Source organism: Microcaecilia unicolor, chromosome 9, assembly GCF_901765095.1.
Source record: "Microcaecilia unicolor chromosome 9, aMicUni1.1, whole genome shotgun sequence".
Taxonomy (NCBI): Eukaryota; Metazoa; Chordata; class Amphibia; order Gymnophiona; family Siphonopidae; genus Microcaecilia; species Microcaecilia unicolor.
Genome location: NC_044039.1, coordinates 130,786,187 through 130,801,527, shown reverse-complemented (window position 1 = coordinate 130,801,527; position 15,341 = coordinate 130,786,187). Strand labels below are relative to the sequence as shown.

General features: G+C 46.4%; 1 protein-coding gene across 3 annotated transcripts in view; it reads left to right on the top strand.

Moving 5' to 3' along the window:
* Nucleotides 1-15,341, top strand: part of ACTN1 (actinin alpha 1) — a 255,126-nt gene that overhangs the window by 203,314 nt on the left and 36,471 nt on the right. For all 3 annotated transcript variants that reach the window (XM_030213778.1, XM_030213776.1, XM_030213775.1), the window contains exons 10-11: nt 818-1,048; nt 4,735-4,882. In XM_030213778.1, the coding sequence (XP_030069638.1) occupies nt 818-1,048; nt 4,735-4,882 (379 nt within the window). The remainder of the gene's footprint in view (nt 1-817; nt 1,049-4,734; nt 4,883-15,341) is intronic.

Genomic DNA, 15,341 nt, shown 5'->3' with positions numbered 1-15,341 from the left:
TGTTCAGCGCTATCTGTCTTGTTATCGTTAATGTAGAGGCCATTAGTGCAATGTTAACTTGGGGTAATTCCCAAATTTAAACAGCCAATGCAATTTAGTAAATGGGTACCTTAGGGGCCCTCGCGTAGGTGCCTACGCGCGCCCAACACACGTCAGTTTGGAGTTACCACCCAGCTACCGCGTGGCCCTTGCAGTAATTTCATTTTTGACGTGCATCCAAAAAATAATTTTTATTTTCTGATGCGCGTCAAGTGGCATTCTGTGCATGTAGGTCAAGACCTTACCACTAAGTCAATGGCTGGCGGTAAGGTCTCAGACCCAAAATGGATGCACGGCAATTTTTATTTTGCCACACATCCATTTTTGGCAAAAATTTTAAAAGGCATTTTTTGCAGGCGTGCTGTAAGATGGATCTGTGTACACCCAAAACCCACGCCGACATTACTGCAGGCCATTTTTCAGCACACCTTAGTAAAAGGATCCCTTAGTTTACTAGAAAACATTTTGGGGTTGAAAAATATATCGCTGATGCTTACAAATTTTCATATTTTGTATTTTTAAATTTATATTTATGTATTATGGGCTTCCACTTTCCACCACCAACCTTCTCACCCCCCCCCCCCCCCCCCCAATAGTTTGCCCAACCATTGTAATGGCAGTTTTAACTCAAGGACCGTAGGTGATTGCCTCTTTCTGGGGCCTGGTATGCATGCACCTGAAGTCCAGCAGTAAGGTATCACAGTTAAGCCATCAGGCCAGCTTCATCCATTCTTTCTGAAGTGTCCTGCTTTTTCTGCTGTTTTGTTTTTTCATATAGCTGCTGGAGTGGATTCGCCGTACTATCCCCTGGCTGGAGAACAGAGCCCCTGAGAACACCATGCAAGCCATGCAGCAGAAGCTGGAGGATTTCCGGGATTACCGGCGGCTGCATAAACCTCCCAAGGTCCAAGAGAAATGCCAACTGGAAATCAACTTCAACACGCTACAGACCAAGCTGCGACTCAGTAACAGGCCAGCATTCATGCCCTCAGAAGGCAAAATGGTCTCCGTGAGTATCCATAACCTTTTCAATTTACTTGCCTCTATACAAGGAGGCTTTTAACGACATACTGATGTTGGGCAAGTAATGGCTAATATTTATTTTGTTACATTTGTACCCCGCACTTTCCCACTCATGGCAGGCTCAATGCGGCTTACACGGGGCAATGGAGGGTTAAGTGACTTGCCCAGAGTCACAAGGAGCTGCCTGTGCCGGGAATTGAACTCAGTTCCTCAGTTCCCCAGAACCAAAGTCCACCACCCTAACCACTAGGCTACTCCTCCACTATCTCTACCTAAACCCTCATTACTGCCTGGGACAGTGGCTAGCACTGCAGTTGGTACCGCATGCTTTAGCAATAGTGATCTGAAATGATCCTTTCACCAGCTATTATCATGAAGAGTGAAATACACCCTGATTGCTTAAAAATATGGAATTGCAGATTTCCCACAGTACACTGACATTGGTTTGTTTATTGAAACACTTAACTATACTACTTTTACTAAATAAAATATAGGTGAAAGCAGTTTACAGACTAAATCTGAAAAAGAAAACGAATGCCAATTATAGACAAGCAAAGGAATCATTCATCCTAAAATTTATATAGCGGCATTAGTAAACAACTCCACGTTCAAAAAGGCACACCAATCACACATTAGTATCCAGTAGTCAGCACCTAAACGCCACCTGGAAAAAATATATTTTCAGAACCAATTTAAAATTTGAAAATGATACTTCTCAAATGTACAAAGGAAGATTATTCCAGAGACCCCATTCAGAAACTCAGGTCACAAGTTGACATTCCGTTTAACTCACCTCCTCCTCCCCCCCCCCCCCCCCCCCCAGCTCTTCTCTTCCTCCCCTTGTCATCCCCCTGACAAGAGTGAGCATCTCTATCTCATACCCCAGCACTCCAGGGTAGAAAAAGTGGCTAGTGTGCAACATCGAAGATACTCGCAGACCTTTCACTCTATATATGGGCCAACATTTCTTTACAGATCCACATCACCGTGCTTACATAATCAGTATAGGCCTCTGTTGCAGGTACTCCCCTTGTTCTGTTATTGCTGTGCCATGACTTGATTTCTAGGTCCTTGTTTTATCTATCAGCTCACATTCTACCAATCCCACTGCTTGCCCTGGGATTGGTAGCATGGAATGTTGCTACTAATTGAGTTTCTGCACGAAAGTGCAAAACCCCTACGAGAGAAGCTACACTGGCTCCCACTCAAAGAACGCATCACGTTCAAAGTATGTACCCTAGTTCACAAAATCATCTATGGCGATGCCCCAGCCTACATGTCAGACCTGATAGACCTTCCACTCAGGAATGCTAAAAAATCATCTCGGACATTCCTTAATCTCCATTTCCCCAATTGCAAAGATCTAAAATACAAATTAATGCATTCATCAACCTTTTCCTATATGTGAACGCATTCCTGGAACGCGTTGCCATGCAACCTAAAAGCAATCTATGAACTGACCAACTTCTGAAAACAACTGAAGACCCATCTCTTTGACAAGATATACCACAGAGATCAACATATATGAAGATCCCCACATATATCCAGAAATGTTTAATAATGCCTTCTGTTATATTACTATCGTGTATTCCATTACTATGCAACCCAAAATCCTTCTGTAAACCAAATATCTATTCTCTTCTTACTTCCACTATTCATGATGTATTGTAAGCCACATTGAGCCTGCAAAGAGGTGGGAAAATGTGGGATACAAATACTTGTGACCTGGCTTGCCCACTGCTGGAAGTAGGATACTGGGCTAGATGGACCATTGGTCTGACCCAGTATGGCTAGTCGTACATTCTTTTTTTTTTATTTATTTATTTATTTATTTATTTAAAATTTTGTATTCAACGTTCACAAATTGGTGAGATATAGAAAAAAAAATAAAGGCATGAACCTTTAACAACATTTGTAGCTCTAAACCAACAAATCAAACAAATTACATCCACCACTTTTTATTCCCTCAATTCCGATAGACAGATAATTAACCCCCTGAACACCCCCCAGTACTCCCCACCCATCCTTGGTACCCTGAGTCTCCCTTCCTCCCCCCATACCCACCCCCATCCCCTCCCACCCCTCCCCCGTCTTCCCTTCCCCCTCCCCCCTAGGGTCTTCTACCGCTTTTCCTTCCCTCAATGTTTATTCTTACGTTCTTATAGTGAGGTTTAAAAGCTGCGATATGCTGCTATTATTCTTTTAATAGATCTTTTTGCTGGTCTCCCTTTCCCTACAACTGCACCAACTGCATTCCATATTCTGCAATTTCCTTGTGTAAGTCTACAACTGCTTTTCTTATATCCTCTCTCACTGAGCCAATATCCTTGCCAATTTGTCAGCCATTTCCACATCTTTTTTTTTTTTTTTTTTTTGTGTGTGTGTGTGATGGGCTTGATTCTCCCTTTGCCTATGCTCTGTCTCTCTCTTCTGAATCGGAGTAAGTCTCTGAGGCCCTGATTGTGCACTCCACCACCACACTATGTGCACTCGTCCCTTCAAGCTTGTCTTTGGTATTGTATGTGGACCCGAAAGCCCTCTAATTTCTTTATGCCTGATATTGGTACCCAGGAAATGCAATATACTCTTTGCGGGTTCAGCTGCTTGTTTGTTGAGATTTTGGGGCCATTTTTCATGCCATTGTGTCTTGGATCGCCTTCAAAGAGCAACTATTCTCATAGGCTAATGTCACTTCCTTGTCCATGATTTTTGTCTGAAGTTCTTTGGGTGCTGTAATGGGTCACCTCTTATTCCTCTGTGCTGTCCAGCAATCAGATTCAGTTCCCAGTTCATTTTCTTATTCTTTGAGCTGGTTAAATAACTGAATGTTTCTGTATCCCATAATGTTAGGTTTTAATAACCAATACTAGAATTCATTAATGGAGTTGTCTTTGTGGCCAAAGCACAGTGGTGCAGGGAACTTAATGTCTTCCATCAAGGCTTATTGAAGGTGTGCTATAGCCAGGCAGGCTTTTGGGATACCTGCAATTAATATACACAAGATAAATTGGCATGCACTACCTCCATTATATGTAAATGTACCTTATGTATATTCACTGTGATTGTAAGCTCTTCCGAGCAGGGACCGTCCTTAATTGTTAATTTGTACAGCGCTGCGTAACCCTAGTAGCGCTCTAGAAATGTTAAGTAGTAGTAGTAAATGTACCTTATGTATATTCACTGTGAATATCCTGAAAATCGATTAGCTGAGTGTGTCTGAGGACTGCATTGAGAACCAATGCTGTAGGGCTGTAGTTCTCAACCCAGTTCTCGGGACATAGCCAGTCTGGTTTTTGGGATATCTACAATGAATATGCAATAAATATATTGGAGACAGTGCACTATCTCTTGCATATTCACAATGGATTTGCTGAAGACCAGAGCGGCTGGGTTTGTCCTGAGGACTGGGTGGTGATTCACTGCCCTTGGGGAAGTTGATGCCAAAATGAGGGGTCCTCAGCCAGTGCTTGAACTTAATGTCACCCAGATAAGCCATACCGGGGGGGAGAGAAAAAAAGCAAAAAAACTTCACAAAATATTCCTGCTTTATAGCTCCAATCTCTATCGGTCACTTTTCAAACACGTATTCTCTTATTTCCCATTGGAAGAGTTGAGACATGACCTCTAGGTTGTCCCTCTCCACTTAACATTCTCCTGGTTTTCTTGGTGTAGGACATAAACAATGCCTGGAGTGGCTTAGAACAGGCTGAGAAGGGCTACGAGGAGTGGCAGCTGAATGAAATCCGAAGGTTAGAGAGACTGGAGCACTTGGCTAAGAAGTTTCATCAGAAGGCTTGTATCCATGAGGCCTGGACTGACGGTAATTCGGAATATGACTTTTCTACTAAAATATTTACAACCTTTCAGAAGCCAACTCTTGAATTGCATGTTATAGCAGTCGGTTCTTGGAGGATATGGACCTCAGTTTTTTTTCAATTCACATAATCATATAATGTTACTTGACCTTGTGTGTGTGTATATTAAAATGTATTTATTCTTCTATGTATTTTTAGATGTAAACAATGCTTTTTCCATATCATCAAGCAGATCAATCCATAGACTGGTGGGTTGTGTCCATCTACCAGCAGGTGGAGATAGAGAGCAATCTTTTGCCTCTTTATATGTGGTCATGTGCTACCAGGAAATCCTCAGTATTCTTTCTATCTAGCAGGTGTGTGGTCACACGCAGCAGCTCTGGCTTGGTCTCCACGCCTATTTACTTAGGCTTTGTTGAGTACCTGGGGTTGAGGGCTCTTCGTGAGCAAGTGCAAACCTGGTGGTGCCAGGTCTCTCCTTTTCTCCCCCCTCCAACTGGCTCCGTTAAAAAACCCCAAAACATAACAATCTTGAAGCAGAAAAGATTTTACTTGCAGCTGCTCACTGGGACACAATTTGTTGCAGCTCGGAGCAAGAAGTAGGTAATTTTACCTTTTCCTAGCGGGCAGGGGGTTTCCCGAATGTTTCCCTCATGGATCATGGCGTTGGATGGTAAGAGCGTGAAAAAGCGCTCCCTGGACTGTGATTGCGCGGCTAGTGGGGAGGCGCGGGGATCGGAGGCAGAGAAGCCCTTTTTGGGCGTCCTTCCGGACTTTGCTGATTTAGCTGGTTTTTCCTCCGCTGGGGCGTCGTCGGCCTTTCCTGCCTTAGGCGCCCATCCCCCGATGTCCGCCCTTCTGACGTCGGCCGTCCATACAGCTCGGACGGCCTCTGGTATGGCCGCCTTTGAGTTGGGCGGCAGTAAGAAGATGGCGAAGTTTAAGCGCCATGCTTACCGCACGGCTTCTTCGTGGAGTGACGCGCCGGACGCCATTTTGGATGCACAGCGCGCCTCTCCCTCGCTGTATGGAGTGGAGGTTGAGAGTTCCTGTAGGGCTGTGGCCCAGGTTGCAGAGGTGCACAAACAGGGGGGTTTCTCTCCCGAGTTAATTATGTTGCTGCATCAGGCCTTTCAACTGCAAAACGCTGCTCCTCCTCCCCTGTCAAATATGGGGGAAGAGGTTTCCCTGATCAAGCGCCCTCGGGTGGATCTTCAGGTCTTGGGGGACTCTGTCTCCTCTGATGTAGATGAGGGCAGCGTTTCTGAGTTCTCCCAAAGGTCCCTTGGGGATTCTTTGGAGGAGGCTGATCCTTGCCCTGATGGGGGAGATGACCCCTCTGCAGCGCGGCTTTTTCGCTCAGAGGAATTGCCTAACCTGTTAGTTCAGGCTATGAGCATCTTGAGTATTTCCTCTCCGGAGGAAGGCCCTCCTTCAGCCTCGGCGGGTTCCGCTATTATGTTGGTAACCAAGCGCCCTTCCAGGACCTTCCACATCCATGAAGCCATGAAAACTCTAATTTCGGCTCAATGGGATGCTCCTGAGGCGAGCCTCAAGGTAGTCAGGGCCATGACTCAGCTATACCCTCTGCCAGAGGGTGAAGAGGAGGCCTTGCGCTGGCCGGCAGTGGACTCTCTAATCACTGCTGTGACAAACAGACGGCTTTGCCGGTGGAAGGTGGCTCTGCCCTTAAGGATTCACAGGACAGGAAATTGGAAGCGGCCTTTGAAGCGGCCGCCTTGAGTTTGCAGGCCTCGGTTTGCGGCTCCTATGTGGCCAGGGCATGCCTGACGGTGGTGCAGTGGGCCTCCCCCTCGGATCCTTCCTTGAGGGCGGATTGGCCGGTCCTGGAGTCGGGCTTGGCTTACTTGGCAGACTTGCTGTATGTTTTGAGAGCCTCGGCTAAAGGTATGTCTCAGACAGTCTCTGCCTGATGATGGCTACGGCTTAAGCATTGGTCAGCTGACCATGCCTCCAAATCCCGCTTATCCAAGTTGCCTTTTAAGGGCAAGCTGCTCTTCGGGAATGAGCTGGACAAGATCGTGACGGATCTCAGTAGTTCTAAAGGCAAGAGGTTGCCGGAGGTCAAGGCAAGGGCCAGCAGTGCTTGCCCTGGTTCCTCTAAGGGCCGTTTTCAAGAAGCCCGTCGGTATCGCCCGGGCAAGTCGGGCTCCTCCTTCAAGCAGAGGTTCTCCCCGAAGCAGCATTCCTTTCGCAGAGACCGCCGCTCAGGAGGTTCTTCCTCTGGTCCTCCCCCAGGGTCTCGTACCCAATGACGGGGCCCTGGTCCATGACCCAGAGCAGATAGGAGGAAGGCAGTCCTCTTTTCTGGGCGAGTGGACCAGTGTAACTTCAGACGCTTGGGTTCTAGAAGTCATCAGAGACGGCTACAAGTTGGAGTTCTGCCGGCTCCTGAGAGACGGGTTCGTGAACTCTCCTTGCAAGTCTCCCCTCAAAGTGGCAGCAGTTCAGCAGACTCTGGATAACTTGCTCTGCCTTGGGGCGGTGGTCCCAGTGCCCGTAGAGCAGCGTGGCACAGGACGTTACTCCATTTACTTTGTGGTGCCAAAGAAAGGATGCTCTTCTCGGCCTATTCTTGACCTCAAGGGAGTCAATCAGGCCTTGCAAATACGGCATTTCCGTATGGAGACTCCGCTCCGTGATTACTGCGGTACAAGAAGGAGAATTCCTGGCATCCTTGGACATCAAGGAAGCTTATCTTCACATTCCCATCTGGCCGCCTCATCAGCGCTTCCTGCGCTTTGCAGTGCTGGGCTGGCACTTCCATTTCAGAGCCCTCCCATTCGGGTTGGCTACGGCTCCACGGACTTTCTCCAAAGTGATGGTGGTCATTGCGGTTTATCTCCGCAAGGAAGGAGTGCAAGTCCATCCCTACCTGGATGGCCCCCTCCTTTGCGGAGTGTGGGAGAGCGACGGACAGGGTCATTGCCCTTTTGAGCTCCCTGGGATGGATCATCAACCGGGAGAAAAGTCAGCTGCGCCCGACTCAGTCCCTGGAGTATCTGGGTGTTCGGTTTAACACCCAAGTGGGCAGAGTGTTCCTGCCGGACAACCGGAGCCTCAAGCTTCAGGCCCAGGTGGGCCGGTTCCTAGCCTCCTCAGCTCCTCGGGCTTGGGATTATGTGCAACTGTTGGGCTCCATGACGGTCACGATGGAGGTAGTGCCCTGGGCCAGGGCCCATATGAGACCACTACAGCACTCTCTTCTGCGGCGCTGGACTCCTGTTTCGGAGGATTACGCAGTTCGCCTTCCCCTGGACTCGGCGGTGAGAAGGGCGCCAAGTTGGTGGCTGATGTCAGACAAGTTGTCAGCCGATATGCCTCTCACGTCCCTGGAGTGGATTGTCATTACGACGGACGCCTGCTTGACGGGCTGGGGAGCCCACTGCCTGGGAAGGACAGCGCAGGGGATATGGTCGCCGGCGGAGGCGAAGCGGTCCATCAACCTCTTGGAACTTCGGGCCATTCGGTTGGCGCTTCAAGCGTTTCTTCAGGTACTGATACTGAGGCCAGTTCGAATCCTGTCAGACAATGCCACGGCCGTGACCTATGTCAATCGCCAGGGAGGTACCAGGAGCGCCCCCCCTAGCCAGGGAGGCCATGAAGTTATGCCAGTGGGCAGAGGCGAATCTGGAACAGCTGTCGGCGGCTCACATTGCGGGAGTCCTGAAAGTCGAGGCGGACTTTCTCAGTCGCTATACCTTGGATCCCGGAGAGTGGCAACTGTCTGCTCGGGTGTTCTTGGAGATCATGAAGCGCTGGGGCATGCCGACCTTGGATCTGATGGCGACCTCGGCCAATTGCCAAGTGCCGCCGTTCTTCAGCAGAGGACGGGACCCTCAATCTCTGGGGGTCGATGCTCTTCTCCAGCAGTGGCCGGTACAGGAGCTTCTCTACATGTTCCTGCCTTGGCCTATGCTGGGCAGAATTCTCGGCCGGGTGGCAAAACACCCAGGCCTGGGTGGTCCTAGTGGGTCCAGACTGGCCCAGACACCCTTGGTATGCGGACCTGATCTGGCTTTCCGTAGACAGTCCTCTGTGGCTTCCAGCGGAGCGGGGCCTCTTACATCAGGGTCCCATGGTGATGGAGGATCCCTCCCCCTTTGGTCTTACGGCCTGGCTCTTGAGCGGAAGCGGCTGAAGAAGAAGGGCTTCTCGGACAAGGTCATTGCCACTATGCTGAGAGCATGGAAGTGCTCTACTTCTACTACGTACGCCAGGGTATGGCGTACCTTTGTATCATGGTGCGAGGCAGGATCCCTGTCGCCCTTCACGGCGCCAATTGCTTCAGTGTTGCCGTTCCTGCAAGAAGGTCTGGAGAAAGGCCTGTCGCTCAGCTCTCTTAAGGTCCAGGTAGCGGCTCTAGCTTGCTTCAGGAGTTGCCTGAAGGGTGCTTCCCTGGCTTCTCAGCTAGATGTGGTGCGTTTTCTCAAAGGGGTTAATCACCTACACCCTGCTCTGCACTCGATAGTGCCTACGTGGAATCTCAATCTGGTGCTGCGGGCCTTGCAGAAGCCGCCCTTTGAGCCATTATCGTGGCTGTCTCTGAAGGACCTCACGTTGAAAGCGGTCTTTTTGGTGGCAATCGCTTCAGCCAGGAGGGTTTCCGAGCTCCAGGCTCTCTCGTGTAGAGAGCCGTTCCTGCGGTTCACGGAGGCAGGAGTGTCTATTCGCCCAGTGCCTTCCTTCCTGCCCAAGATTGTTTCTCGCTTCCATGTGAATCAGCAGCTTTGTCTACCCTCCTTGTCTACCAGAGGAGTATCGTGCTCTCAGATGCCTAGATGTTAGACGAGTTATCATCAGATACTTAAGTAGAGGAGTGTGGTAGCCGTGTTAGTCCACTCTTAAGGTTATCAATAGAAATCAAACAAAATAAAACATGGAAAAGAAAATAAGATGATACCTTTTTTATTGGACATAACTTAATACATTTCTTGATTAGCTTTCGAAGGTTGCCCTTCTTCCTCAGATCGGAAATAAGCAAATGTGCTAGCTGACAGTGTATATAAGTGAAAACATTCAAGCATTACTATGACAGTCTGACAGGGTGGGAGGAGGGGGTGGGTAGGAAGTATGCATGGGGACATCAAAGCATATCATTGATATTCTAACAGGATGGGTGTGGATAGGTGAGGGGAGGGTGATCAACAGAGACATACAGCTTTATGGTTTATAATGGGCTAGGAACCCCAGATCCTTGTTAAGTCCTTTCTGTTGGGTGTTAAAATATTCAATCATTCTGACTTCAAAGGTCTTACGTTCTTGTATGGTTTTAAAGTTACCTTTCAGGATTCTCACTGTGAAGTCACTGGTACAGTGTCCTGGTCCTGTAAAATGTTGACCAACAGGCGTGGGAACCCTGCTGGCACCAGTATTGTTCATGTGATGTCTATGTAAATTGAATCTTGTAATTTATCCAGTTGCAAACTATGCCAAAATATTTCACAGGACCCCAAAGTCATCCACAAAGGAAAGATATTCAACATAAAGGGATCTTTCACTTGCTCATCTTCCAATGTGGTATATATCATTCAGTGTAAAAAATGTAACGAAGGATGCTATATTGGAGAAACAGGCCAGATGCTTAAGACAAAATTCAATTTACAGAGACATCACATGAACAATACTGGTGCCAGCAGGGTTCCCACGCCTGTTGGTCAACATTTTACAGGACCAGGACACTGTACCAGTGACTTCACAGTGAGAATCCTGAAAGGTAACTTTAAAACCATACAAGAACGTAAGACCTTTGAAGTCAGAATGATTGAATATTTTAACACCCAACAGAAAGGACTTAACAAGGATCTGGGGTTCCTAGCCCATTATAAACCATAAAGCACCATAAAGCTGTATGTCTCTGTTGATCACCCTCCCCTCACCTATCCACACCCATCCTGTTAGAATATCAATGATATGCTTTGATGTCCCCATGCATACTTCCTACCCACCCCCTCCTCCCACCCTGTCAGACTGTCATAGTAATGCTTGAATGTTTTCACTTATATACACTGTCAGCTAGCACATTTGCTTATTTCCGATCTGAGGAAGAAGGGCAACCTTCGAAAGCTAATCAAGAAATGTATTAAGTTATGTCCAATAAAAAAGGTATCATCTTATTTTCTTTTCCATGTTTTATTTTGTTTGATTTCTATTGATAACCATCAGATACTTGGAAGTGACCAACGATTTCCAGATGCCGGATCACCTGTTCGTGCTGTTCACGGGCCCCCGTAGGGGTCTGCAGGCATCTAAACCTACGGTGGCACGTTGGGTCAAGGAAATGATTGCAGCGGCTTATGTGGCCGCAGGGAAGGTGCCGCCTATCCAGCTGAAGGCTCATTCTACTAGAGCACAGGCGGCTTCGATGGCAGAGTCCAGGTCCGTTTCCTTGGAGGAGATTTGCAGATCGGCGACTTGGGCGTCGGCTCATACCTTCTCACGGCATTATCGCTTGGACGTGGCAGCACGGGCCGAGGCACAGTTTGGAGCTTCAGTGTTGCGTTCTGCGATTTCCATGTCCTGCCCTGGGTGAATACTGCTTGGGTACATCCCACCAGTCTATGGATTGATCTGCTTGATGATATGGAAGGTAAAATTATGTATCATACCTGATAATTTTCTTTCCATTAATCATAGCAGATCAATCCATAGTCCCTCCCAGATATCTGTACTGTTTGTTCTAGGTCAGTTATATTTCAGGTTCAAATTTAGACTTCAGTTCCTGTTCAGGAGGACTTCGAGTTCAACATAGGCGGTCGGTGGCCCAACTGTTTGGGGGGGCTAAATGGGGCAGGGTTAGGGGGTGGGGCCAGGGGTGGAGTTTAAATCCATAATTGTCTGATAACATACAGAAAAAATAAATAAAAATTAAAGGCACAATTAATACCTTTTATTAAATTTAGATATTAGAAATGTATCATATGTCAAAGAATAAAGTGGTTACTCAAAGCATATACTAACCACAATCGTTCAACTACAAAACACTATGCACAACTTTGTGCAAAAACACACTCAGAACCTTACTGTACCATAAATATTACACTGGGCAGAACCTAATACACCAATATACCACCCATACAGAAAATGCAGACCGTCAACAATATGAAACAAGGATCATAATATCACAATTCTCATGTAGAGCCACAAAACATCCTAATTCATGTTTAATGTGGGATAAAATGCCATACATAAGTAAATAAATATAAACATTTAATGTTGAGCACCTGATTCTCAAAGTGGACATATTCCAAACACTATAATGAAAATAAAATGATCTTTTCTACCTTTGTTGTCTGGTGACTTTGTTTTTCTGATCATGCTGGCCCAGTATCCAATTCTGCTGCTATCTGTCCTTTTAACTCCATTTCCAGGGCTTCCTTTCCATTTATTTGTTTACTTTCTGCCTTTCTTCTTCATTTCTTGTCCTCGCTCCCCTGCCCCCCCCCCTCCAGCCATCCATACCCACCCATTGATTCTCTCCTCTCCCCTGCCCCCCTCCAGCCATCCACACCCACCCACCCATTGATTCTCTCCTCTCCTCTCTGTTCCCGGGCAGATTTTCTAACAGGAGCTGCTCATCCAATCAGAGAGCTCTATTTGAATGCAGATTGACATACAGACACTCTAATGGGAATTTTTAGTCAAAAACACTAGCTAAACCCTTCGTTTTTGGATCAAAGTTCACATTTTTTATCAGAGCCATGCCCTAACATTAAGGCTGTAAACATTTCCAACAAATTTTATCCATAAATATGCAAATGAGAACCTCCCAAAAACAGACTAATTTGCATATGGCGTGAGCAAATTTGAGTACATAGCATACCAATCCACTTCCTAGCACCTAAATTCTGCAATTAGATTTAATGCAAATACTTTAAAAACTTATTTTTAGCACTTTTAAAATTTCAGAGGTCAGTGCAAGTCTCTTTGGTGTGAACTGCTCATGTGCAGGAATTCATGATCCTAGTTAAATATCTCCCTGGTAACCCAGGACACCTCTAGCCAACCCCCCTGCTCTGTTCTGTGCTCTCCCAGCAGTAAGATAATCAAATTACAACTGGTTATACACAAGGCTAGAGACTGCTTTCACTGCAGCTGCTGCTGCTATTTAAACCCCCCAGGGCAGCAGGACTCGCAGGAGAACTACTACTAATACTATTTAGCATTTCTATAGAAACAGCTGATCCATCCTGCTGTGGCTATGCCTCCCCAAGCCTCTTATACCGGGCGCCTATGGAGTTCAAGTTCTTTCACTTGGATTTCCCTGGAGTTGGGACGACTTTGTGTTATAGTGAGCTGCTGCTTCTTTCCCCCCGTTTCGACGGTGGTTGGATTCATTCCTAAATTATGCCAGTGCTCCCTCCCGCTTCATGCGGTAGTAGGGTAACTTTGTTTCCCCTCTCGCTTTGGCGGTGATGGGTTAAGCCAGTTCCTCCCGCGGTTGCGGTAGCAGGACATGCCAGTCCCCCCGCGTCGGCAGGTGTGGGTTCCCCCCCACACACTTCGGCCGTGGTTGGGTGGCGGAGTGTCCCTTTGTGGGTGTAATTCTCTATGTTTGGTGATTCCTGCGGATGGAGCTTTGATATCGACTATACTGAGGATTTCCTGGTAGCAAATGACCACATATAGAGAGGCAAAAGATTGCTCTCTATCTCCACCTGCTGGTAGATGGACACAACCCACCAGTCTATGGATTGATCTGCTATGATTAATGGAAAGAAAATTATCAGGTATGATACATAATTTTACCTTTTCAATGTTGTTTTTCCTTTCATTGCCTTGAATTCAAAGTATTCACTTTTGGTTGCAATGGGAGGGAGGATATGGGTGATGATGTTTGTATGTGGTTGACTAGTAGGTAATGTACCTTTTTGATGAAAAGACAAACTGGACTAACTAGAGTTAATGACAGATTTGATGATGAGGGGCAATTCTATAGGTGGGTGGCTATTTTTAGGTACCAAGAATGCATATAAATTATCAGAATACCAGCATATACCCACATATTTGTGCACATACACATACGAGTGCTAATATTCTGGCTACTGTCTATAAAATGACACGATGGTGCCTAATTTGAAAGTGGGTGTACACATGGACAGAATGTGGGCAAGGTGTGTTTTTAGCAATCTCGGCACGAATATTTGTACTAGCTCTATGGCTGTTGTAAATGGGGACACCTGAAATACATGTTCACATTTGTCCTGGTCCTCTAGTATTCTATCAAGGAAACTTGCGTTGCCTTGGTACCTTAAAACCCTTTATAGAATAACCCGCCACGAGGGTAATTTTATAACAAGGCACCTGGTTTAAGAGGGCAAGTAGGCACCTATATATCTTTAGCAAAATACTAGCGAAAGAGGGAGAAATTGCACCTGCCTTGCAAGTGGTGGACAGTTAAGGTTGCTCTCACGCAAGTATAAATATCCATGCTTGTAATATTCATGTACTCATTGGCATGAGTACTTGCAAACTCTGCCCAAATTTTATCCCTGTATATACCTACCAGCAAAGTACACACCATGTCATACTCATTATGCTGGTCGATTATTTTATAAGAAATTTACATATGCGCAAAAAAGACTTTATAAAATTATTTCCTGTATGTGCTACCTGTTGGTTGGCTTTTTGTTCTGCATTTTCTGTATAACAAAGACTTCAAATGCAATATTTACATTCTCTTCTCCTGGTCCTAAATGGTTCAGAATTAAATCATGGGGATTCTCAAGTTCATGAAGTTGTATGAAAGGTGTTTTTTTTATTTTCCACATTATATTTTAATGTTAAGGAACAAGGAGTAACATAATGGAGCAGCAGGCTAAGAAGCTCTGTTCAGATACCACTGTGGCTTCTGATGATTTTGGGCAAATTACTTAACCCTCCATTGCCTCTGTTACAATCCTAGATTGTAAGCCTCTGGGGACAGAAAAAATACCTGCTGTACCTGAATGTAATTTCGCCTTGAGCTACAATTGAAAGCCACGAGCTAAATACACCTCCCCACCCCCACCCCACCCCCACCCCCCGATTATTCAAAGCTATTTAACTGGCCAGAAATGGCCACTGAGCGATTATAGTGTTTTGGTGCCTAACTGTGAATAGCGAGAGAACCTGTTATCTCCACTGAATATTCGCAGTCAACACAGAAAATTTAGCCGGCAATATTCAGCACTGATCGGTTAAGTTTAGCGAGTAAATTGGACCTCATAAATAGCAGTCCTATCCACCCAGCACTAAATATTCACATATCCAGTTAAGTTAGCTTCGGACAAAAAGAACCCGGATATTCCATGTCGGTCACCAGGCCAAGCCCAGCATTTGAATATCCGGGGTCAGTTCCGGCTGTGGCACTTATGTGGGCTGCCTCCGCCAGCTGAATATCGGCCTCATTACCATTAGTATGAGCGGATTGATCCCATTTCTGAAAGATCTGTTCCACTGAAT